Source organism: Aquarana catesbeiana, linkage group LG10, assembly GCF_042186555.1.
Source record: "Aquarana catesbeiana isolate 2022-GZ linkage group LG10, ASM4218655v1, whole genome shotgun sequence".
Taxonomy (NCBI): domain Eukaryota; kingdom Metazoa; phylum Chordata; class Amphibia; order Anura; family Ranidae; genus Aquarana; species Aquarana catesbeiana.
In genome coordinates, this window is record NC_133333.1 from 204,230,976 (window position 1) to 204,258,202 (window position 27,227).

Consider the following 27,227-nt stretch of genomic DNA (forward strand, 5'->3'; position numbering starts at 1 on the left):
TGTGCTATTTCTCCCTCAACTACTGCATCAGATAAGAGAGCTTCATTTAGTCTCCATGAGTAAGAGGTTGGTGCAAGCCTAATGTATGAGGTGGTGAAGGCAGTGGCATGATGGTCCGACCAGGAACAAGGATGGATGCTAGCATCTGTGGTATTGGCAAGGATAATGGGGGTGGTATAGATGTAGTCAAGTCTCGCATAACTTTTATGGGGATGGGAGTAGAAAGTATATTCCTTAGCCCCAATGTTATGAGCTCTCCAGGTGTCCACCAGTTGATGGTCTAGTAGTCCACCCGAGAGTGAACGGGGAAAAGATTTGGTTGAGGGGGACATCGAGGATCTGTCAAGAGTAGGGTTGGCCACCATATTAAAGTCCCCTCCTATTATCATGTGTGGCGATTGAAATTGAGAGAGGCGGTCAAAGAAGGAGTGAAAAAAAGATGCAGGAGAGTCATTAGGGGCATAAATACTGGCGATAGTTAGTTCTCTAGAATGAATCATACCTTTGATTATAACATATCTACTGTCTTTATCTTTAAAAACTTGTTTAACTTCCATTGGGAAAGAGCAGTGAAGGAGTATGGCAGCACCTCTACTTTTCGTCTGGTGTAATGAGCAAAAAGTCTGAGGGTAGTGTCTATGGAGAAATTTAGGGTGTGAGGTGTGTGCAAAATGTGTCTCTTGTAAGAGGAGAATTTGCGCTCCAAGCTGTTTATAGAATGCAAATGCCTTTCTCCTTTTTAAAGGGGAATTAAATCCCTTGACATTGTGTGATATACATCTAATCACCATGGTAATAGTGATAGTGATCTATGGTCTGAGGGCAAATAGACCCAAAATAAAGAGGGCCAAGAGCTAGCCCATTGGATTGCGAGTGACAAAGGGAGGGCCGCCATACTCGAGCACTGGGGGGTAAAAGAGCGAAATACATCAATCATGTACATAGTACGGACCAACTTCATTATGTAGAATATAAAATATTTCAGCCTAAGTAATATGATGCAGAAGTATTGTGACGGTGTACCAAAACCTTTAAAAAAAAAATGAGGAAAAAAAAAGGAGAGTAGAAAAAATATAACAAAAAAAAAAGAGAAAAAAAACACATAAGCTTGAAGATGATGTGAGTGTCCTCATAACTAGGAACTGGAACAGGTCATAGTAGAAAACCTGAAAAAAAAAAAAAAAAAAGAAATCACAATTCACGAGACTACTAGGTCTCGAACCCAGCCTGGAAGAAGTTCTGTGCTATGTCAAGCCAATAGGAAAAAGAAAAATCAAAACAGAAGAACTAGCCAGCAGTGAAGACAAAACCAAAAAATAAAAATTATGTCAAAATCTGCTGGGCTGCGGCTGGGTGGGGAAAACATGTCGCGGCTCCGTAGGACAGACGTCCGGATAGTTGTAAGCTGGAGATGGGTGCATGTTGCTGGGGTGTCTTGGGGGTGACATCGGTGGGAAGATGATCAACGAAAAGGGTCCTCCGGTCTGTCTCCAACGTCATATCTGATTCTGCGTCTGTCCCTTCTGGTTGGAGGTGTCTGCCAAATAGGTGAGAGTCTTGGTGTAGAGGGGGGTCGACGGATGACATCAGGATCTAGGAGGCCCAGTTTAACCAGAGCCTCTTGGCCTTCCAGGAGCGACGTGGCAGAGTATGTGGTACCATTGTGAGGGATTACCAGCTTGAAGGGAAAACCCCATCTATAGCGAATGTGAGCAGTTTGGAGGGCAGTAGTAATCTCCTTCATGCCACGTCTCCTATCTAGGGTGGCAGGGGAGATATCAGGATATATTTGGATGGTGCGGTCATCCAGGGTGATACGTTGTCGATTGCGGGCAGCTCGAAGGATCTCCTCTTTAGTTAAGAAGTCCTTCATACAAAGGACAATGTCCCTGGGAGGTTTGTCATCGGGCGGTTTAGGTCTGAGGGCTCTATGTATGCGGTCACAGGTGAACGAAGCTGCGTCTGTGTCCGGGAGCAAAGATTTAAACAGGCGGATCATTGTAGGGATGAGATCCGTAATAGATTCTGGGATACCTCTTATACGCAAATTATTGCGTCTATTGCGGTTGTCAAGGTCTTCTATTTGGGTTTGCATCAAGGAGAAGGTAGTGGCTAGTGATTCATGTTCTCTGGAGAGGTCACTGTATGCGAGAGCCAGTTCGTCATGTTTAGTTTCCAGTCTTTCCGTCCTGGAGCCTAAGGCCGCAATCTCCTGGGAGAGAGTGTGAGAGGTTTTGTGCAGCTCAGTCTGAAACTTGGTCGCCAGCCTAGTGTACATGGCCTCCAGGCTGCTTTCTAAGTCTGTCTTTGTAAGAGAAGCGGTGTACTCACGGCTGGGATCGGAGACGGGTGTTTGAACATAGCAGGATCCTGGAGATGGTGCTGGAGACGGAGGCTTGTTTCTCCCTGCGGCGCCATTTTGAGACATGCTGCCTAGATCGCGGGTGCGGAGAAGATAGTGGGTTAGGGTATGTTGAGACGATCCTCTGGGTTTTTTCTTTCTCCCAGGCATGCACTATGCTTAGGGGGCTTGAGGGGTGATAAAATTGCTGGGATCGATCGCTGTTAGTAGCCCTCGGCGGCCGTTATCTTCCGGAGCTGGACGGAGCTAAGCTCTCAGGCGTCCATCACGTTCGGCGCCGCGCATGCGCCAATGTGGCTGAATACATTTTGACCTAAACGTATGACTAAAATTGGGTCTATTGGATTTTTTTATAACAAAAAAGTAGAAAAATAGGATTTTTTAAAACAGCTTACCTGTAAAATCCTTTTCTTTCGAAGGACATCACGGGACACAGAGCCACAGTAATTACTGATGGGTTATATAGGTATCACTGGTGATTGGACACTGGCACACCCTATCAGGAAGTTCAACCCCCTATATAATCCCTCCCCCTTGCAGGGATACCTCAGTTTTGTAGCCAAGCAATATAGTGTATTAGAAGAGGGGCGGGACCTCTGTGTCCCGTGATGTCCTTCGAAAGAAAAGGATTTTACAGGTAAGCTGTTTTAAAAAATCCTATTTTCTTTCTTGAACATCACGGGACACAGAGCCACAGTAATTACTGATGGGATGTCCCAGAGCAATGCTACCTGAGGGGGGGGAACCACGACCAAGTAGGGTGCAATCAGACCTGAGGACCCTGTACCGCTGCCTGCAGCACACTACGCCCAAAGGCGATATCCTCATGCCTTCTCACATCCACCTGATAGAATCTGGTGAATGTATGAACTGAAGACCAGGTTGCGGCCTTGCAGATTTGAGCCATAGAGGCCCGGTGATGCACTGCCCAAGAAGCACCAATAGCCCTTGTGGAATGTGCCCTGATCTGAAACGGAGGAATCTTCTGTTTCAAACCGTAAGCTTGAATGATCAACTGTCGAATCCATTTAGAAATGGTAGCTTTTGACGCTGCCTGTCCTCTATTGGGACCCTCTGGCAGCACAAACAAAACATCCGTCTTGCGGATCTGAGTAGTTGCCCCTAGATAGGCCTTAACTGCTCTTACTACATCCAACGAATGTAGAGATCTCTCTTCCGGAGAACAGGGATCTGGAAAAAAGGAAGGTAGAACAATGTCTTGGTTTAAATGAAAATCAGAAACCACCTTCGGTAAAAAACTAGGATGAGGGCGTAGTACCACTCTATCCTTGTGTATAATCAAATAAGGCTCCTTACAGGAAAGAGCTGCTAATTCTGATACTCTTCTAGCAGAAGAGATTGGCCACCAGAAAAATTAATTTCCTTGTCAACAAGACCAAAGGAATCTGACTTATTGGTTCAAAAGGCTGTTTCTGTAACACAGCCAGGACCAAATTCAAGTCCCAGGGGTTTAGGGGCGCTTTAACCGGAGGATTAGGACGCATCACCCCCTGCATAAAGTTTCGGACCAAAGAATGCGAAGCAAGTGGCCGCTGAAATAATACCGATAAAGCAGAAACCTGGCCCTTGATGGTAATCAAGGCCAGCTTCATCTCTAATCCCATCTGTAGAAAATCAAGGATTCTACCTATGACATATTTCCTGGGATGCCAACCTCTGGATTCACACCAGATTATATAAGCCTTCCAGACTCTATGATAAATCATCCTGGAAGCTGGCTTCCTTGCATTAATCAAGGTAGATATGACAGGACCTGAGAGCCCACGACTCTTCAGAACGTGGGTCTCAATAGCCAAACCGTCAAATTTAGCGTTTGTAAGGCAGGATGGAACACTGGACCCCGAGATAACAGGTCTGGGCGTACCGGTAGGGTCCACGGGGAACCCACCGTCATCCTTACTATTTCTGCATACCAAGTCCTTCTGGGCCAAGCGGGGGCCACCAGAAGTACCGACTTCCTTTCCTGCCTGATCCTGCGAAGGAGTCGTGGTAGTAGCAGAATAGGCGGGAATGCGTAAATCAGTGAGAACCGATGCCACGGAATCACCAACGCATCCGTCCCGCATGCAAGAGGATCTTTTGTCCTTGCCACAAATCTGTCTATCTTTTTGTTGAATCGGGATGCAAAGAGATCTACATCTGGAACCCCCCATCTTTGGCATATGGCCCAAAAGACGTCGGGATGCAGAGACCATTCCCCTGGAAGTAACTGCTGGCGACTTAGATAGTCTGCCTGCCAATTCTCTATTCCCGGGATGAAAACTGCCGATATGCATGGCACATGCATCTCTGCCCAGACTAAGATCTGGTTCACCTCTTTTTGAGCAGCTCGGCTCCGGGTGCCTCCCTGATGACTGACATAAGCCACTGCTGTGGCATTGTCGGACTGGATCCTGACCGGACAACCCTGTAGCCTGATAATCCAGGCTTTTAGAGCTAGATGTATCGCCCGGATCTCCAGAATGTTGATGGGTAAGGTCCTCTCTGTCTTGGACCATACCCCTTGGACCGCAGCCTGTTCCAGAACTGCTCCCCAACCTGACAGACTGGCATCTGTTGTTACCACCGTCCAGGTAACCGGTAGAAAGGATTTCCCCTTCTGCGGGTTTTCGGGTATGAGCCACCAATTGAGGCTCTGACGCACCGCATGCGACAGGTGCATCGGAAAGTCTAATGCCTGAACCTTCTTGTTCCAGGTCGACAGAATACTGTGTTGCAGCATTCTTGAGTGAAACTGAGCATAGGGAACTGCTTCGAATGAAGACACCATCTTCCCTAGTAGCCTCATACAAAGGCGGACTGAGGGACCCTTCTTGGTCCTTACTGTCAGAATCAGCTCTCTCAAAGCAGTGATCTTTGCCTGGGGTAGAAATATTTTCTCCTGGCTTGTATCTATAATCAGACCTAAATACTCCAGTCTTCTTACTGGTTTTAGGAAAGACCTTTCTAAGTTGAGGATCCAACCCAGGTGTTCTAGATACCTGACCGTGGTCCTCAAGTTTCCATTCAAAGAGGCTACCGACCGATCTATCAAGAGCAGGTCGTCTAGGTATGCTATGACAGCTATACCCTGAGCCCTTAATCTGGCCAGAGGAGGAGCCAAGATCTTTGTGAACACTCGAGGTGCAGTGGCTATCCCAAAAGGCAGAGCCACAAACTGGAAATGGCGCCCTCCTACCTCGAAGCGCAGAAACTTCTGATGAGCAGGAAAAATGGGCACATGCAGATATGCATCTCTGATGTCTATTGATGCCAGAAATTCTCCTCCCTGCAGGGTGGGAACTACTGTTCGAATTGATTCCATGCGGAAGGATTGAATCCTTAGGAATCGGTTCAGATCCCTTAAGTCCAAAATGGGCCTGACATCCCCATTTGGCTTTTGGACCGTAAAAAGGTTGGAATAGAAGCCCAATCCCTGGTCCTTTGCGGGAACTATCATAATGACCTCCTGCGACAAAAGTCGCTCTAACGCTAGAAGGAGCGACTGCTTCTTCTCTGGGTCTCTGGGAACATTTGATCTGAGGAACCGAGGAAAAGGGAATTCCTGCAACTCCAGCTTGTACCCTAAGGTTACCGTGGAGACTACCCATCTGTCCTGGAAGTCCTCGTGCCAGAGCTCTGAGAACTGTCGCAGTCTTCCCCCCACTCGAGTGAGCGGGGGCGCCCCCTCATGCAGAGGTCTTAGTGTTTTGCCTAGTAGGCTTCTTTCCCCAGGACTTCTTTTGTCCCTGGGGTTGACTCTTGTCTCTGGACCCCGATGGAGGCGGCCGTCGAGACTGCCTGGAGGCTGAAGCCCCCGGCGCTGGGGAAAGAGTCCGTTTGAAAGAGGGACGCTTACTCTTCTTCTTGACAGGTAAGAGAGTGCTTTTCCCACAAGAGATTCTCTTGATATAGTTATCCAAGTCCTCTCCAAACAACCTTGCACCACGAAATGGAAACCCAGCCAGTAGCTTCTTACATGGTGCTTCGGCTGACCAATTTTTCAACCATAGGATTCTATGTATATGCACCAACCCCAGTGAAAGACGGGAGGTTTGCACGATAGAATCTCTAATGGCGTCAACCACAAAGCATAAGGCCGCTGGAAGGTTAGCAAACCCCTGGGCCTGCTGTTCAGGTAATACTTTGATGACCTGCTTAACATGGTCTCTTAAGTATTGACAGACTCCAATCGCTGCTACTGCAGGTTGGGCCACTGATCCTGCTAAGGAGAAACATCCTTCAATAGGGATTCCATCCTTTTATCTACAGGATCCCTGAGCATCTGAGCATTGTCTACAGGACAAGTCAGGCTATTATTTACGGAGGAAATGGCGGCATCAATAGCCGGTATTCCCCACATTTTAATAAACTTTTCTTCCATCGGATAAAGTGTTGAAAACTTTCTCGGCAGGAAAAAAACGTTTGTCTGGGTGATCCCACTCAGAATAAATAAGCTTTTCAAGTAAAGTATGAACAGGAAAAGCATGTGCTGCTTGGAAAGGTTTCAGTGACCCCAAAGCAGAAGAGGATTCTTTAGCAGTTTCAGGTATGGGCAACTTAAATGTGGAGCGGACCAATCCAGTGAGGATCTGCACTAAGACTTTCTCCTCTTGGGAAGTCGCAGAGGGTCCCTCTCCACCTGAATCCTCCGAAGAGGAATCGTCCATCCCATCCCGATCCTCTGAAAGGTATTCATCTCCTTTATCCCAGAGCTCCTCTGTCTGAGGGTCTTGGGGAACAGAGGAAAGCCTAGTGCGTTTTCTTCCACTGAGTGAAGACATAATCACGGCCATTAATCTTTCCTCTAGACCATTAATGGTTGAGGAAAAAACCTCTTGTGTAATATATACAGGGGCTGAAGTGCCAGAAGCAGGTTTAGCCCCTGACCCCGATGGCTCTCCCCGGCTAGCCGTCCCTGGCCCATCTTTAGGGGGGAGGATGCTGCCGACAGGAGGCCCTCAGAACCTGAACGAGATCCCCTAGTGTCTCTGGTTCCTGGGGTGCTTGAACCTCTTCTACCCATAGTGCAAAGCAACAAGGTGTGAGGTATACAAATGAACACTGCCCGCTGAGCGATGTAGTCTGGCTAAAAGCCTTGCTACCCAATGCTCAGTCTGGTGTTACTTCAGTAAATGCTGCCTAGGAGAATGCCTGTGTCCCACCTTACATGCGACCGTCAGCTCTGTGTCTCTCAGAAGGCTGAGTGCACCTGTACAGAGTGCCTTTAATAGCCTGCAGCTGGCCTGAGTGGGAGTCTAAACACTCTGTGCTGACGTCCCGCCCCCTCCTCTACCGCCCCCCCCCCCCCCCTTGAGTTTTGAAAAAAAACGAGCGCTTCCCGCACTGCCGACTCTCCTGTCATGCTTCTGGAGAAAAGGCTGGGGATGGGGGGGGGGGGAGACTGGTAACAAGATCTGCCTGAACGGCTATCTTCAGAGATGGTGGCCATTAGGCCACAGAGCCCAGGTGGTATAACCACTTTCTAGACCCCTGTGGCCCCTCTCTAGCCTGGGGGGAACATTCAAACATGAGAGATCCCCCTTTCCACCTTACCTGCTTGCAGCCTGCTTTGAGATGGTGGGACATAATCAGCACTGAACACCTGAGACAGTCAGTCAGCATGTGTAGGTTTGTGCTCTTGGCAGCCCCCGGTGGTCACAATAGGCATAGCATGCATTTACCTTAAAGGAGAAAAGCCACTAGAACTCAAAAATTCTGTGGAATCTCCTCTTACCTTATCCAGCCGCAGGGTGCTGTTTACACAGACCCAATCTTCACCTCTCACGGTGGGCTCCGTTTGAAAAAACCGTCAGAGACTGGGGCCCCCATCAGTAGGGGGATCCAACAGTTCTGGGACCGTAAAGCACCTCGCCAGAAATTAGGAAGTTTAAAGCCATTTTCTGATCTGCGGGGTCCAGCTCTCTAAAAAGCGAAGCATTACGGGTAAAACCTCATTTCTTCGGACACGAGGCCCGGGTACCATTCAATTCGGCCATGAAAAGACACTTTGAATGGATCCGGTTCGCCTGGCTTGCCCCAGTATAGGATCTTAGGATATTCCCTTTGGAGCTCAGCACAGGACATCTTTACACGTCCATCACCTAAGACACTGGCGTAAAAACTGAGGTATCCCTGCAAGGGGGAGGGATTATATAGGGGGTTGAACTTCCTGATAGGGTGTGCCAGTGTCCAATCACCAGTGATACCTATATAACCCATCAGTAATTACTGTGGCTCTGTGTCCCGTGATGTTCGAGAAAGAAATATCATTTTTTTTTTCAAAATTTTCAGTCTTTTTTACGTTTATAAGAATAAAAATAAAAAACGCAGAGGCAATCAAATGCCGTCAAAAGAATGCTTTATTTGTGGGGAAAAAAGGACGAAAATTTTGTTTGGGTACAGCATTGCATGACCGCGCAAATAGCAGTTAAAGCAGCGCAGTGCCAAATTGTAAAAAGTGCTCTGATCATTGAGCAGCCAAATCTTCCGGGGCTGAAGTGGCTAAAGTCGGAGCAACTTCAGTAGTGCTAATTAGGACAGCTCTCATTGACTAACATTAATCTCTTCCCACCCTCACTATAGCCGAAAGACGGCTACAGCGCAGGCCTAAATTGCCAGGAGGGTGTCCATGTATGCCCTCCCCTGCATGTGCTGCCTACGCGCTCCCTGCGGGCAAGGCCGGTGCACTCTGTGATCAGCGAGTTCATGAGACTCGGCTGATCGGAGTAAGGGGCCGATCCCGGCCAGTGACAGTTGATCATGTGATGTAAACAGAAGCTGGCAATCGCCTTTTTTTTTCCTTTGAGGAGAAAAAAAAACAACAGATTACCAACTTGTGTAAATGGGACATCGGTCTCGCACATGGACACCCACTGCTGGACAGAAGTGACCACCAGTGCCACCCACCAGTGCCACCTATAAATGCCCACCAGTGCTGCAAATCAGTGCCTCATCATCAGTGCCACTTATCAGTGCTGCCTATCAGTGCCCTCTACCAGTGCCTATCAGTGCCGCCTATCAGTGCTGCTTATCAGTGCCGCTCATCAGTGCCGCTCATCAGTGCCGCTCATCAGTGCCGCTCATCAGTGCCGCCCATCAGTGCCCATCAGTGCAGCCTCATGAATGCACATCAGTGAAGGAGAAAAATTACCTGTTTGCAAAATTTTATAACAAACTATGAAAACTGTGATTGTTTTTTTTTTTTTATATTTTCGGTATTTTTTTTGTTTGTTTATTAAAAAAAAAAAAAACCCAGTGGTGATTAAATACCAGCAAAAGAAAGCTCTATTTGTGTAAAAAAAAATGATAAAAATTTCATATGGGTACAGTGTATCATGACCGTGCAATTGTCATTCAAAATGTGACAGCTCTGAAAGCTGAAAATTGGCCAGGGCAGGAAGGGGGTGTAAGTGCCCAGTAAGCAAGTGGTTAAATTTGACATGTCATATACTTGGGGTTTTTACAAGCCAGATCCCAAGTCGCGGCAGTGTGAACCGAGCCTTAGTATATATATATATATATATATATACACCTGTCAATCCTGCCAGAAGTCTAATAAGTTAACCACTTGAGCCCCGGACCATTATGCTGCCTAAGGACCAGAGGTCTTTTTCCAATTTGGCACTGCGTCGCTTTAACTGCTAATTGCGCGGTCATGCAATGCTGTACCCAAACGAAATTTGCGTCCTTTTCTTCCCACAAATAGAGCTTTCTTTTGATGGTATTTGATCACCTCTGCGGTTTTTATTTTTTGCGCTATAAACGGAAAAAGACCGAAAATTTTGAAAAAAAATGATATTTTCTACTTTTTGTTATAAAAAAAATCCAATAAACTCAATTTTAGTCATACATTTAGGCCAAAATGTATTCGGCCACATGTCTTTGGTAAAAAAAATGTCAATAAGCGTATATTTATTGGTTTGCGCAAAAGTTATAGCGTCTACAAACTAGGGTACATTTTCTGGAATTTACACAGCTTTTAGTTTATGACTGCCTATGTCATTTCTTGAGGTGCTAAAATGGCAGGGCAGTACAAAACCCCCCCAAATGACCCCATTTTGGAAAGTAGACACCCCAAGGAAATTGCTGAGAGGCATGTTGAACCCATTGAATATTTATTTTTTTTGTCCCAAGTGATTGAAAAATGACAAAAAAAAAAAAAAAATATTTACAAAAAGTCGTCACTAAATGATATATTGCTCACACAGGCCATGGGCCTATGTGGAATTGCACCCCAAAATACATTTAGCTGCTTCTCCTGAGTATGGGGATACCACATGTGTGGGACTTTTTGGGAGCCTAGCCGCGTACGGGGCCCCGAAAACCAATCACCGCCTTCAGGATTTCTAAGGGTGTAAATTTTTGCTTTCACTCTTCACTGCCTATCACAGTTTCGGAGGCCATGGAATGCCCAGGTGGCACAAAACCCCCCAAAATGACCCCATTTTGGAAAGTAGACACCCCAAGCTATTTGCTGATAGGCATATTGAGTCCATGGAATATTTTATATTTTGACACAAGTTGCGGGAAAGTGACACTTTTTTTTTTTTTTTTTTTTCATAAAGTTGTCACTAAATGATATATTGCTCACACAGGCCATGGGCATATGTGGAATTGCACCCCAAAATACATTTAGCTGCTTCTCCTGAGTATGGGGATACCACATGTGTGGGACTTTTTGGGAGCCTAGCCGCGTACTGGACCCCGAAAACCAATCACTGCCTTCAGGATTTCTAAGGGTGAAAATTTTTGATTTCACTCTTTACTGCCTATCACAGTTTCGGAGGCCATGGAATGCCCAGGTGGCACAAAACCCCCCCAAATGACCCCATTTTGGAAAGTAGACACCCCAAGCTATTTGCTGAAAGGCATGGTGAGTATTTTGCAGCTCTCATTTGTTTTTGAAAATGAAGAAAGACAAGAAAAAACATTTTTTTTTTTCTTTTTTCAATTTTCAAAACTTTGTGACAAAAAGTGAGGTCTGCAAAATACTCACTATACCTCTCAGCAAATAGCTTGGGGTGTCTACTTTCCAAAATGGGGTAATTTGGGGGGGTTTTGTGCCACCTGGGCATTCCATGGCCTCCGAAACTGTGATAGGCAGTGAAGAGTGAAATCAAAAATTCACACCCTTAGAAAGCCTGAAGGCGGTGCTTGGTTTTCGGGGTCCCGTACGCGGCTAGGCTCCCAAAAAGTCTCACACATGTGGTATCCCCGTACTCAGGAGAAGCAGCAGAATGTATTTTGGGGTGTAATTTCACATATTTCCATGGCATGTTTGAGCAATATATCATTTAGTGACAACTTTGTGCAAAAAAAAAAAAATTTGTCTCTTTCCCGCAACTTGTGTCGCAATATAAAATATTCCATGGACTCGACATGCCTCTCAGCAAATAGCTTGGGGTGTCTACTTTCCAAAATGGGGTCATTTGGGGGGGTTTTGAACTGTCCTGGCATTTTATGCACAACATTTAGAAGCTTATGTCACACATCACCCACTCTTCTAACCACTTGAAGACAAAGCCCTTTCTGACACTTATTGTTTACATGAAAAAGTTTTTTTTTTTTGCAAAAAAATTACTTTGAACCCCCAAACATTATATATTTTTTTAAAGCAAATGCCCTACAGATTAAAATGGTGGGTGTTTCATTTTTTTTTTTCACACAGTAATTGCGCAGCGATTTTTCAAACGCATTTTTTGGGGAAAAAACACACTTTTTTTAATTTTAATGCACTAAAACACGCTATATTGCCCAAATGTTTGATGAAATAAAAAAGATGATCTTAGGCCGAGTACATGGATACCAAACATGACATGCTTTAAAATTGCGCACAAACGTGCAGTGGCAACAAAATAAATACATGTTTAAAAGCCTTCAAAAGCCTTTACAGGTTACCACTTTAGATTTACAGAGGAGGTCTACTGGAAAAATTACTGCACTCGATCTGGCCTTCGCGGTGATACCTCACATGCATGGTGCAATTGCTGTTTATGTTTGACGACAGACCGCCGCTTGCGTTCGCCTTAGCGCGAGAGCAGGGGGCGACAGGGGTGTTTTTTTTTTTTTTTTTTTTTTTCTTTATTATTTTTTTTCTTTTTTAATCTTACTTTTAAACTGTTCCTTTCATATTTTTTTTTTTAATCATTTTTATTGTTATCTCGGGGAATGTAAATATCCCCTATGATAGCAATAGGTAGTGACAGGTACTCTTTTTTGAAAAAATTGTGGTCTATTAGACCCTAGATCTCTCCTCTGCCCTCAAAGCATCTGACCACACCAAGATCGGTGTGATAAAATGCTTCCCCAATTTCCCAATGGCGCTATTTACATCCGGCGAAATCTAAGTCATGAAATACTCGTAGCTTCCGGTTTCTTAGGCCATAGAGATGTTTGGAGCCACTCTGGTCTCTGATCAGCTCTATGGTCAGCTGGCTGAATCACCGGCTGCATTCTCAGGTTCCCTGTTGAGACAGGAGAGCCAGAGAAAAACACGGAAGACGGTGGGGGGGGGGGGGCATTCCCTCCCACGGCTTGTAAAAGCAGTCTAGAGGCTAATTAGCCGCTAGGATTGCTTTTACATGAAAGCCGACCGCTGGCTGAAAAGAATGATACCAAGATGATACCTAAACCTGCAGGCATCATTCTGGTATAACCACTCAAAGTCGTGAATGGCGTACCTGAAGACAAAAAAATGGTTAACAATGGTTAACAATAAAGCACAGTAAAGTGTAAATAATTACACACCTGAAAAACAAACATGATAAAACATAATAACAATAACAATAACAATAAAACATTGCAGAATAGAATACAGTAAAAAAGAGCAGAACAATAGAGAGAGAGAATAGAGAGAGAGAGAACAATAAAACAACAACTATTTTTTTTTATTTCATATTTTTTTTTTTTTTACACTTTTTTTGTAACTAACTTTTATAACGGTAACCGGTTCCAGGTTCGGGTCTCTCAAAATGCGATGGCATCTTGGGAGACCCTGTGAAAGTGTGCCTAGTCTGTGCAATGCTGTACCCTACGCTAATACTCAACTAGTGAATGGTAGCGTTCAAAACATTCACCAATGCAAGACCAGGATTGTCAGGACAGGAGGGACAATAATAGCGGGTGTCACGCCTATATCCGCGCTCTTACTGCAGACACAACATCTTTTTTGGGGGTTCGTTGGGTAGGGGTACTCGGGAGGACATAAAAATGCCTCTCATGCAGCCGACTGCATTTGGTTGGGGATGTGAATGGGGGAAGTACGGGCGCTGCAGAAGTGGTGGGTTCCCAATTAGGATTGGCGAATGCAGCAGGAAGGGCACTATGGGCACGATGGGCCTGTGTTTGTCTTTTTGGTGACAGCGGGACACTACTTGTGCTTGCCACCTCACCAGCTTCAACTGCACTTATGGGACTCGCCGCGTCACCAAGTGTTACTGCAGTGCTGGTTTGACTACGACCGGGGTGTACTAGGCCGCTGGAGCTTGCCAGTTCACCAAAACGCTACCAAAAAAAGTTAGCGATCGCAGGGATCAGGCCTGACTCTGCGAACGCTGCAGTTATGCGTTTAGTGTTTTGTAAGTGTCAGTGATCGATCGATACTGCACTTGGGTGGGCTGTGCCGGGCCGGGCGGAGGGGCAAAACGCAGGTGCTAGCAGGTATCTGGGCTGATCCCGCTAACACTGCGTTTTTGGGAACCCTAAACTGCTGGTGACGCTAGTATAGATCTGATCGGATCAGATATTGATGCGATCAGATACTATACCACTAAGGGAGGTGTACGGTGCGTGCGTGGGTGTTAGCGGTACTGGCGCTAATCTGACGCTGCCTGGGGCTGGTGCTTGCCAGTTCACCAAAACGCTACAAAAAAAACTGTTAGCGATCGCAGGGATCAGGCCTGACTCTGCGAACGCTGCAGTTATGCGTTTAGTGTTTTGTAAGTGTCAGTGATCGATCGATACTGCACTTGGGTGGGCTGGGCTGGGCCGGGCGGAGGGGCAAAACGCAGGTGCTAGCAGGTATCTGGGCTGATTCCGCTAACACTGCGTTTTTGGGAACCCTAAACTGCTGGGGACGCTAGTATAGATCTGATCGGATCAGATATTGATCCGTTCAGATACTATACCACTAAGGGAGGCGTATGCTGCGTGCGTGGGTGTTAGCGGTACTGGCGCTAACCTGACGCCTGGGGCTGGTGCTTGCCAGTTCACCAAAATGCTACCAAAAAAACTGTTAGCGATCGCAGGGATCAGGCCTGACTCTGCGAACGCTGCAGTTATGCGTTTAGTGTTTTGTAAGTGACAGTGATCGATCGATACTGCACTTGGGTGGGCTGGGCCGGGCGGAGGCACAAAACGCAGGTGCTAGCAGGTATCTGGGCTGATCCCGCTAACACTGCGTTTTTGGGAACCCTAAACTGCTGGGGACGCTAGTATAGATCTGATCGGATCAGATATTGATCCGATCAGATACTATACCACTAAGGGAGGCGTATGCTGCATGCGTGGGTGTTAGCGGTACTGGCGCTAATCTGACGCTGCCTGGGGCGACGCATATCACCGCCGGGCGATCAGGGGGCTAAACCTTTATTCGGTAATAAACGGCGGGTGCCCTGACACTATAAAAAATAAACGAACTAACCAGCGTCATCCGTAACGGTTATACGGTGATCAGTGGTGAAAGGGTTAACTAGGGGGCAATCAAGGGGTTAAAACATTTATTAGGTAGTATATGGGGGTCCCTGACGCTATAAAACGCTGACGGCGAACCTAAATATTTACCTCACTAACTAGCGTCACCAGTGACACTAATACAGCGATCAGAAAAATGATCGCTTAGTGACACTGGTGACAGGGGGTGATCAAGGGGTTAAAACTTTATTAGGGGGGGTTAGGGGGGTACCCTAGACCTAAAGGGGGGTAATACTCACTGTCCCAACACTGTAACTGTCACAAACTGACACTATGCAGTAATCAGAAAAAAAAAAAAAAAAAAAAAACTGCTGGTGTCAGTTTGTGACGGGGGGGGGGGGGGGGGGTGATTGGGGGGGGATCGGGGGGCGATCGGGGGGGATCGGGGTGTTTTGTGTGCCTGGCATGTTCTACTGTGTGTGTGTGTGTGTTGTGCACTCACATAGATGTCTTCTCTCCTCGGGCCGGAACGGAAAATACTGACCCGAGGGGAGATGACATCACTTCCTTTGCTGCTGTTTAGCATACAGCAGCAAAGGAGTGTTCTCACTGGCCGGCGGCGATCGCGAGGGGGGGGCCACGAACGGATGGTCTCCCCCTCATCACTGATCGCCGCTGGACAAAAGACGACCGCCTCGGGCACCGGGGGGGGGGTCCGATCGGACCCCCCACCCGCGGAAGGCAAATCACGTACATGTACGTGATTTTGCCTGTCCGTGCCACTTTGCCGACGTACATCGGCGTGAGGCGGTCGTCAAGTGGTTAATACCTTTCTGTACTCTCTGCCTCTGCTGTACTACTAATGCCGCGTACACACAATAGGATTTTCCGACAACAAAATCCTAGGATTTTTTCCGACGGATGTTGGCTCAAACTTGTCTTGCATACACACGGTGGCACAAATCTTGTTGGAAATTCCGAACGGCAAGAACGCGGTGACGTACAACACGTACGACGAGCCAAGAAAAATGAAGTTCAATAGCCAGTGCGGCTCTTCTACTCGATTCCGAGCATGCGTGGAACTTTGTGCGTCGGAATTGTGTACACACGATCGGAATTTCTGACAACGGATTTTGTTGTCGGAAAATTTGAGATCCAGATCTCAAATTTTGTGTGTCGGAAATTCCAATGGAAAATGTCCGATGGAGCCTACACACGGTCGGGAATTTCCGACAACGAGCTCCCATCGAACATTTTCTGTCGCAAAATCGGACCGTGTGTACGGGGCATAACAGTTAGCAATGTTGACAGTTCTCTCTGGGGACTACAGAACAACCCCTACTATGTTATGAAGATGAGGAAAGGGTCCACCACCAGGGGCCTTTGTATATGGAGCACCATATGAAGAATTTTTGAAGCACTTTAATATATTTCTGATGTATAAAGATTATTTTACATATGGACATTTATTATTTGGACTTTAATAGTAGTATTGTATAATGGTACAGTACATTTGCTGCATGATTCTTTTCATGAATGAATTGCACTTTATTGGTGAAATAGGTAGATTGATATGATTTTAGGACAGCTATGTGAATAGATATGAAAGCCTCAGCTTGGGCTCCAAGCAGGCCACATCCTCCTACGCGTTTCAATCCACCCCTGCAGCTTAATCATGGGGATTAAGCTCCCCTAATATGTACCTGATCTTCCCCTTCCATCTGTTATCTTACAGGAACTCGTCTAGTGTGAATTTTGAGATGGACAAAGACGTTATTGATGGTGTAGAAGTCTATGTTGACACCTAGTGATGGATTTCTATCACTGGAACCTGTAGTCATCAAAAACAGGACCCCTCTGCTGGGATCACCTCTTCTATACAGATCATTTTCTTGTGTTACTGATCCTAATCTGGCCTTGAATACTGGGGGAGATTTACTAAAACTGGAGAGTGCAAAAGCTGGTGCAGCTCTGAATAGAAACCAATCATCTTCCAGGTTATTTTATCAAAGCTTAATTGAACAAGCTAAAGAAAGAAGCTAATTGGCTACCATGCAGAGCTACATCAGATTCTGAGTGCTCCGGCTTTTGTAAATCTCCCCTACTGTGTAGATATTGTTATATTAGGGTGCAATTTTTGCCTGTGTTCACAAATGTTTGACACAGATCAGCCGCTGCTGCAGCCTCTCACCTTGTGACTTGCTACAAATTTATAATGTTGCAGTCTGATCATTGGGGGAGAGGAAACTGAGGAAATGCTTTCTTCTGCCTGCAGCAGACTAATGACATTATCGCAGCCTAGACAAAGTCACTAACTGGAAGATATTTCTTTAATGATAAAAAGTGGATCTTATTAAATCAGAGTTTTAAAGTTACAGAGAAGTCCAGGATCATAACAAATTGCTCACCCAGCGCACATGGATTTTGAAGCAGGTTCTTCTTGTGGCTGGACAGGTAGTGGAAGATCTTCCAGTCTTTGGGATGTTTCTGGCAGTCTTTTTTGATGTAGCCAGCACGCTGACATTTTAGCTTCCACAGCGTTGCAGAATCGATTACTTTCGTCCACTGACTGCAGACCAGCCGGCAGCGATGGATCAGATCCACAGCCGGGACCAGGGCTAGAATCTCCAGCAATACGTCTTCTGGCAACATGCTCCACGGGCTGCAAGAAACAAAAATATAATATTCACACATTTGATCTGCATAGAACACATATGTCAAAGACAGGGCACGCTGGCCACTTCCGTCCCACCAGGCTTTATTATGTGGCCCTCACACCCAGTTTTTCAGCTGGAACATGGCGGAACTCCATTCCACCTCTGGCTCTCACCCTCTTCTCCCGCTCCCTGCTGCCATGTGTAAATGCAGAAGCCTTCTGTGATTACAAGAGACATCTTTGCTCTCAGCGGCTCCTGGATCTAACAGATGCCTGCACACACTCATGGTGGGGAACGACGGGGACAGATCTCCAGAATCTGGGAAAGAGAATGAGCTCCCTGCAAGGCAAGGCAAAGCCACCTACACAGGGATGTACTAGAGCCCGAATACACGGGTAGTAGAGCCACCTACACAGGGAGGTACTAGAGCCAAATACTTGGACTAGAGTCGGGCTAGGTAGGAGAGAGTAGAGATGCACGGAAACTTGGGGGGTGTTGGGGTTGGGATGTTGCACACACTCTGCATAGCGCACCCCTAAACCATGCACTCTGTACATACTGCACCCCTGCACCCTCCACTCTATACATACCACACCCTTGAATCCAGCACTCTGTATGTAGCATACTCCTGAACCCTGCACTCTGTATGTAGTGCACCCCTGAACCCTGAGCTCTCTACATACCGCACTCCTGAACCCTGCACTCTCTACATACCGCACTCCTGAACCCTGTACTCTCTATGTACCACACCCCTGAACCCTGCACTCTATACGTACCACACCCTTGAATCCAGCACTCTGTATGTAGCATACTCCTGAACCCTGCACTCTGTATGTAGTGCACCCCTGAACCCTGCGCTCTCTACATACCGCACTCCTGAACCCTGCACTCTCTACATACCGCACTCCTGAACCCTGTACTCTCTATATACCACACCCCTGAACCCTGCACTCTATACGTACCACACCCCTGAATCCAGCACTCAGTACGTAGCATACATCTGAACCCTGCAATCTGTACGTAGCGCACCCCTGAACACTGCGCTCTGTACGTAATGCACCTCTGAACCCTGCACTCTGTATGTAGCATACTCCTGAACCCTGCAATCTGCATGTAGCGCACCCCTGAACACTGCGCTCTGTACGTAATGCATTTCTGAACCCTGCGCTTCATACGTAACGCACTCCTGAACCCTGCACGCTGTACGTAGCGCACTCTTGAACTCTGCACTCCATACATAGATAGCACACTCCTGAACTCTGCACTTCATACTTAGGGCTCCGTGCGTTGCATACTCCTGAACTCTGTGCTCTGTACGTAGCGCACTCCTGAACTCTGCGCTCCATACGTAGCGCACTCCTGAACCCTGCACTTTGTACGTAGCGCACCACAGAATATTTATTAGCTATTCTCACACAACTGGGTGGGCTCGGAGCGAAGTGCTCTGCGTCCTAAGCCCACCCTTTTTTGAAGCCTATTAGAGCCTCAGGCTCTAATCACGTGCTTCATACCCCCCCCCCCATAGGAATCCATGCTTCTGGTGCCATGTATGTAGATTAGGGAGCCGGACGCATGGATGGCGGTGGCGCCCGTGCACACCTAACGGACGCGGGGATTATGGCTAACATCACTGTTCAAAAGTGGCCATGTCCATATGTGACATCTGTGTCACATGTCAGTGATGTCAGTGACATCGACCACCATCCCCACCCATGTATTTACAATTCAGCTGACAGTTGGGATCTTTCATTTGACACAAGTCTCTGTGGGCAGTGGATATTTTGGTGGTTTATTTTTATTGGTGGGCTTTGTTTCCCATGATTGACAAGGATCTGCATCGTTGGACAGTTGGCTTGACAATTGATTTACACCATGGGACTTTTTTATATAAATGATTTTCCAAAGTGTGTGGTCTCAATATTCACTGTTTACTTTTAATGAATAAGTAGGGGTACTGTGTACCTACCCCTTACTCATTCACATGAGGGGCTGGTATCTGATATTTATTTTTGAAGGGTACTTCCAGATTCAAATAAGCCCCTTGCCTGCAGACCCCCCACAACCACTGGGACAGGGTTGTGGGGAAGAGGCCCTCCCTGGCTGGCAAGGTATCCTCTCCATGTTGAGGACATGTGGCCTGGTCTGGTTCAAAGGGGGGGGCAGATGCTTGGTGGCCCCATCTTTACTGGCCAGCCAGGCTGCATGCTTGGTCTGATGTGGATTTTGAGGGAGACCCCATGCCTTTTTTTTGTCTGTTCATCCATCACAGACCCGCTTTAAGGATAAAAGGTCTGGTATGTATTTTAGGGGGAACCCAATGCCTATTTTTTGGGTAGGCTCCCCTATTCACCTCCCAGACACTTTGTTCACAAAGAGAGTGAATCAGGTATTTTCTTTAACCACTAAGGACCAGAAAGGATTCGCCCCCTTAATGACCAGGCCATTTTTTGCAATATGGCACTGTGTCCCTTTAACTGATAATTGCGCGGTCATGCGACTTTGTACCCAAACAAAATGTATGTCCTTTTTTTCCCCACAATTAGAGCTTTCTTTTGGTGGTATTTGAGCACCTCTGCTGTTTTTATTTTTTGCGTTATAAAGAAAAAAGGCAATTTAAAAAAAATATATATTTTTTTACTTTTTGCTATAATAAATAAATAAATATAAATTTTAAAAAAATTAATTTCTTCATTAGGCCAATATGTATTCTTCTACTTGTTTTAGGTAAAAAAAAATAAAAATTGCAATAAGCGTATATTGATTGGTTTGTGCAAAAGGTACAGCGTCGACAAAATGGGGGATAGATTTATGGCATTTTTATTATTTATTTATTTTTTATTATTATTATTTACTAGTAATGGCAGTGATCTTCAATTTTTAGCGGGTCTACGACATTGCGGCAAAAGGATCAGACACTTTTTTTGGGACCAGTGATATTTATACAGCAATCAGAGCTAAAAATAGTCACTGACTACTGTATAAATGTCACTGGCAGGGAAGGGGTTAACACTAGAGGGTGATCAAGAGGTTAAGTGTTCCCTAGGGAGGTGTTTCTAACTGTGGGGGGAGTGTAGTGACTAGAGGAGAGAGATCCTGATCCTGATTTCCTGATCACTAGGAACAGCAAATCTCTCTCTACTCCCCTGTAAGGATGAGCTCAGGCGTGTTCGCACAGCCCACGTGCAGAGCCCGCCAGGAAGTCGGCACTGCACTGCGCTAATCACAAGCAGAGAGACATTGTCCCGATACGTGGCTGCAGAGATCGGGAAATGTCTCGCTGCCTGTGATTAGCGCAACGCAGTGCCAAATTCCTGGCGGGCTCTGCACGTGGGCTGTGCGAACACGCCTGAGCTCATCTCCCCTGTCAGAACGCGGATCTGTCTGTTTACATTGACAGATCCCCATTCTGGCTCTCTGAGGAGCGATCGCGGGTAGCTGGCGGACATCGTGGCCACGGGCATCGGCTCCGGCAGCGGGCGCGTGCCTCCTATAGCTTCTTAAAGCGGCCGACGTACAATGACGGCGATTCACGCAGCCGCGCCAACCTGCCGCAGTACAACTTACTTTAGTATAATTAACCACTTGAGCTCTGGAAGGTGTTATCCCGGGGAAAACAGGCCACGATGTACAGGTATGTTGTCGGGCCTGCCTGTGCTTCCCATCCGCAGTAAATCTATTGTGGACGGGCGGCACGTAGTTAAACCACTGCTCCCCACCAAAAGGAATTTAAAACTTTTTTTTTTTTTTTTTTTTTTTTTTTTAGAAAATTACCAAAATTGATTTGCAAACTGTGCAGATCTGACTTTAGGGCTGATTTGTCATGTGACTCAAGAGTTCGAAGTTGCATGACATGTCGTGCCCCTTTAACGGCAATGGAACCGTTCGAATTAGTGTGACTCAAGTCACACCGATTTAGTAAAAGGTTCCTGCGCTACTGTTGAACAATGGTTAATTATTTTAAAAAAACCGTGCCACACAAAAGAAATAAATAAAAATACACCAATTAAAATGTATTCATTTTTAACCAGTAGGTGGAAGTGTGAACACTTTGTGTCAGCAGTATTAGACTGTTGAATAATGCCCTTACTATAGGAGTAGGCCATTTACACATAGCTCCCAGCTGTCCCTGATTTAGGGGGACTGTCCCTGATTTGCAACAAAGTCCCTCTGTCCCTCATTCCTCCTCATTTCTCCTCATTTGTCCCTCATTTGTCCCTCATTTTGGTCTGATCCATATAGATGTATATAAAATGCACTTTTTATCTTTCAAAAAAAAAAAGGGTGTTTCCCAGCGCTAAACCTTTCTTCCAAATTCTAAAATTGCTGCATTTGTACATTTTAAAAGCCAATATAAAAGGAATAGTAGTGGTAAAAAAAGCCCTTGTGTATTTAATTAACCTTTTTTGTTAATTCTCCTTTAAGGGGGTGTGGCAGGGGGCGTGTCCCATGCCTACATACATTTGCTGGTAGGTGTCCCTCATTCCCATCTCAAATGTTGGGAGGTAGGATTTACATACCCCATGAAGCCTGACTGGAATACTCCCAGGTCGTTGCTAAGTGAGGCCTAGCTCTTACTGTTCACATCCACCATCACAGGAACGAGATTTCTGTATCTCAAATCCCCTCACATGCGTTTTCTCTCCACTGATGCAGTAGCTTTGAGCGCAGAGTTTGAGAGATCACTCCTGTGGTGGAGAAGGTGAACAATTCAGCTAGGCCTCACTTAGCAACATCCTGGGAGTTTTCAAGTCGGGCTTCATGAGGTAAATAAACAGCATTCACTCTTAACACGGACATTATTCTGCTTTGGTCAGAGCTGCACAGTTTGTTCTCATCTACAGACACCACTTATCTGCATAGGCAGTTTTTGGCAATGGTGACCTAACCATTTAAAGATTCCTCTTCTATTGACTTCTGTGGGTTTGGATTAACATTCAAAACTTCACCACAATTTGGCAAACATCTAGCAAATCAATCCCAGGTACATCTGGCTCATGCCTATTAAGCATTGAAGCCCAGGCAGCCTGGGAGTTGTAGTACTTTAGCAGCAATGCTCAGCAGTGAAGACCAGGCAGCCTGGCTCACAGATCATGTTGGGAGTTGTAGTTCCTCAGCAATACTGACCAGCAGTGAGGGCAAGACACCTTGGCTGATAGGTCATGTTGGGAGTTGTAGTCCCTCAGTGGCATTAGCAAGCATTGAGGACCAGCAACTTGTGTGACAGGTCACGCTGGGAGTTGTAGTTCCTCAGTAGCAATGTCCAGCGGTGAGCTTAGGGTTGCCACCTCATCCCTTTAAAACCGAACATATGAATTACACAGGTTCTGAGGCGAATTTAATGCAGATAAGACACCAAGTGAGTTTAATTACCACCTTAATCAGCCACAGAACCTGTGTAATCAATATGTGTTTGGGTTTAAAGGGATGAGGTGGGAACCCTAGTCACGCTTGGATTTGTAGTTCCTCAGTAGCAATGCCTAGCAGTGAGGACTAGCAACTTAACAGGTCACGCTGGGAGTTGTAGTTCCTCAGTAGCAATGCCCAGCAGTAAGGGCCAGGCAGGCTAGACAAGCCAGGCATTAACATAGGGCTAGAAAGGCAAAGGCATGGGGATTTGCAGTGGTGCATATCGATCCACAGAGCTGACATTTAATTCCCCCGTGTTTTCAACAGACGTGACAGAAATTTTCAGTGCAGATATTTCTTCTATGTTATGACCACATATCTCTGTCTGCCAGGCCCCTATCTTCACACCTTGGCACCCTCGCTGCCCTCTCGCTCACAGCGCCTGGGGGTGGTAGCTTGTGAAATACAATATATAATAAAATCCTGCCTGTTTACAGGAAAGCAGAGGCCTGCTTCCAATATGTGGCCAGGCCCAGGAATCAATGAGTCAGCTGTGCGGTCTCACCTCTGCTGCGTGGTCTGCTGGGCCCCCATGTCAGCTGTCACCTCCCCAGCAGCCGCTCTCCCTCCTCTGTCAGCACAGTGCAGATGAGCGATGGCACTTTTCCCACCAAGAAGAGCTTTGGTCTCACGGTGTCAACCTACGGGAAGAAAGAAAATAACTTTCCACTAATGCTACAGAAAAAAACAAAAAAACATTCCAGCTGAGAAAGTCCCCTTGCCTGCAATGCAGAGCTTGACGTATGAGTTTCACTAAGACCCCTTTCACACTGGTCCATCCTATGCGTGTGATTATATGTCAGTATTACCTTGTATATCCATGTATGTTGTGGTCGTTCAGGTGCATAGTTACATAGTAGGTGAGGTCGAAAAAGAAAGGCAGACTGAAACCCGGACACATTATTCAGACCAAGCTGTGGCTCCCAGAGTAACCGAGATAGTCACACACAAATCCATAGCTCCCAAATGTCCCTGATTTGGAGCAATGTCCCTCTGTCCCTCTTTGCCCCTCATTTGTCCCTCATTTTGGTCTGGTCCATATAGTTGTATCTAAAATATACTTTTTATCTTTCAAAATAGTTTCCCAGTGCTAAACCTTTCATCCAATTTCTAAATTGCTGCATTTGTAAATTTAAAAGCCAATTTAAAGGAATAGGAGTGGTAAAAAAAAGTCCTTGTGGATTTAATTAACCTTTTTTTGGGTTAATTCTCCTTTAAGGGGGTGTGGCAGGGCGCGTGTCTTATGCCTACATATGTTTGCTAGTAGGTGTCCCTCATTCCCATCTCAAAATGTTGGGAGGTATGCAAATCTGTTGCCGTCCGGGAGGTGCGGGTGGCTGTCTCGGGGCAGGTTCGGCATCACTGGGTGATGATGTCAGCAATAGCAATTTGGCCACAATCACTGTTCGCTGTGGCACGCTATGCGCACCACAGTACTACTCTTCTTGGGGCACCCAAAGGTGTCCCAGGCTGCTAAAGTGTTTGGATCTGGCTTAAAGAAAATGTGGCATCCCTAGTTGATCCTGCCAGTAAAAAAAAAATATTTTTTTCTTTCTGAATATGGAAGGACCCGGAAAGCAAGCAATTGAGCTGCAAGTTTGAAAATGACTTGTTAAGCTATTGGTAGACTTGCCAGGATTCACACGGTTGTTGCACAATTACAGCAAGTCCGCATTGCATGACTCCAGATCAACTTTCTTTGCAAACATTCTGCAGGTCTGCTGCAAGTTCTGGTTCAGTTTGTTGTGCAATAGTCATCCCACCACATGGGGTCACTGTGGCTGAATTTTCATGCTGTAGACTTGCAGAGCTCTTGCTGTAGACTCACCACTGCGACTTGCTAGAGACTTGCAATGCAAATGCGCTACAAATTGGAAAAGTGTCAACTAGAACTTGTGCTTCAAGTACTCTGCAGGTGTACAACTTGCCAGTGAAAATGTGCAGCAAGTTAACAAGACCTAAAATTCAACACTGCCACAAATTTGTAGCAAGTTATCCTTGCTATATGGGGGTTATAACCCCTGTCAGGTTTGTTGCTGCTGTCTGTGTCCCATTAGGGAGATTTCCCTTCACCTGTTTCAGAGACAACAGAAAACAAGAGAAAATTCACTCTTAGCTAGTTGTCACCCTCAGGCTCAGTTCACACTGCTGCCAGTGAACATTTGCATTTCGACCTTCTTGCAACTTCATGTGACTTTGGCTTTGCCCAAACAACACAATACAGAGTGTGACACAGCAGGAAATGGACTGGGAGTGGATTATAGGGTTAAGAAAAAACCCTTTGAAGTCAGATCATGTTGTAGCCACATAGATAAGACAAAGATATGACTCCCTTGCAACCTTTGTGATTTTAACATTGCAGTCTATGGCATTCAAGTCGCACCAAAGGTGCAGAAAAGTAGTGCACCAATTAAGATGGCACCCATTGAAATGAAAGTGTTGCGACTTGTCATGTGACTTCCTGTGTTGCAAGCTGCAGCAAATCGCATGACAATTTGCAGCAGTGTGAAACGGGGCTAACCAATGTCCCCATTGGAAGATTAACACTTTATACTCGTTCTGGTGACAACTCAGGTTTTATGATTTCCTATCACTTTCAATCCCAGTGAAGGTCACTAGGACAACTAAATGGGGATACCGTCGCCTCTCTATTGAGGGGTGTGACTACAGATCACGGGGCCCCAGAGCAAAATCTGGATGGGGGAATCTCCCTACTGTCATTTATCCGACTATCAAGAATCAAGTGAATCAAAGACAGACAGCAGACGAGCGGTCAGCATAGTCAGTACATTACTAGTAGGGACCGGTGCTATGGACTGAAGTTGTCAGGGAAGATGGGTATGAGAGCAGGAAATTCATTTAACATTAACGAGTGTATTTATAAATATTTTGCATAGTTATTCATCCACCTAAATCAAATGTAAATTCTGTGCGAATAGGGCAAAATCTAACTTTTCCAACTGTATTTTCTGAAAATCAAATGTGTGAATGCAGAAAATATTACATTATGGCCACTAGATGGAGCCGAGGAGCATACTTATTTCCTATGATAGACAGCGCCATCCAGTGGCCATAATGCAGCATTTTTCCACATTTGCACATTCTATCTGCAGAAAATGTAGCATTTCCTGCCCAATTCGCACAGAACAAGTTAACTTTTAGCATTCATTTTCCAGCTAACCGCTCTATACTCCCAGTCATTTTCAGAATCTCAGGACCTCAGTGTAAATTCTATGTCTTCCCACCCCTTTCACAACAATAATAATGACCATCACAGTATATTATATTATGACATGAAAACATGAACAGCGAGAACCCCAGCGGGAGGGGGTCCCGGTGATTAGCGGAGAAAGGCAGCCCTATTGAAAGCAATGGGAGGCAGCTGGCCAATGCTGCGAGTCATTGGCCCTGGACACAGTCTGTGCTACAGGGTCAGTGTCAAGACAAACCTAAGCAATATATTCAATCAGTATATAATCCAGCAGGCCCTTGCACTACATAGTTGATGATAGATCTAACGGAAATTGTACAGTCAGATTGTATAGTGTATGGTCAGCCTAAGCATGCTCAGATTTTATTGCTGTCTGTTTCCCCAGCTAGAAGTGGGGGATTCACTCCTGATAAATCATTGTCACCAGTATAAAAAGTGATGGCATATCTAAAATTTTACAGTTGTCACCAGAACAGGGGGCGAGGGGACATCTTCAAATGGGGACACCTGATCTGGTGCAAAATATAGAGAGGAATTCCTTGTGTTGGGATATTTCCACTAACTTCCTGTTGCATCCCTGGGACAGGAAGTGAAGGGAATTTTAACCCAATTGTATACAGACAGCAAAAAAATAACATGGGCTTACCCTCCTATAGATTAGCAAATGTGTCAAACTCAAGGCCCACAGGCCAAAGCTGGACTGCCAAGCCATTTCATTTTGCCCTTTCTTTTCTCCTGCAGCTGTGGACAACTCCTGTGCCTCTCTGCGCAGCTGCAGCACCCCCTTGGGGTCTGATGAAGGAGCTGTGCATGGTCCGAAACACGTTACCGTCCACCACCTTCACCTGATGTCACATTGGCCGTGTGCGTTTCAGCTTGGTTCCAGAACCCGGGCCGCCTCATCGCATCTACACCTCCTCACCAATCCATGTCACTAGGGACTCCTCTGACAGCTGCA

The 27,227-nt window shown here is 46.1% G+C and overlaps 2 protein-coding genes across 2 annotated transcripts in view; one reads left to right on the plus strand and one right to left on the minus strand.

Moving 5' to 3' along the window:
* LOC141111128 (F-box only protein 6-like) overlaps positions 1–27,227 on the plus strand; it is a 128,337-nt gene that overhangs the window by 55,961 nt on the left and 45,149 nt on the right. The window lies entirely within an intron of this gene.
* Positions 1–27,227, minus strand: part of LOC141111127 (F-box only protein 6-like) — a 51,692-nt gene that overhangs the window by 18,238 nt on the left and 6,227 nt on the right. Inside the window, exons 2-3 of the mRNA XM_073603164.1 lie at positions 23,564–23,699; positions 17,404–17,657 (exon numbers count right to left, since the gene is read on the minus strand). Coding sequence (XP_073459265.1) covers positions 17,404–17,657; positions 23,564–23,592 — 283 coding nt within the window. The 5' untranslated portion in view covers positions 23,593–23,699. The remainder of the gene's footprint in view (positions 1–17,403; positions 17,658–23,563; positions 23,700–27,227) is intronic.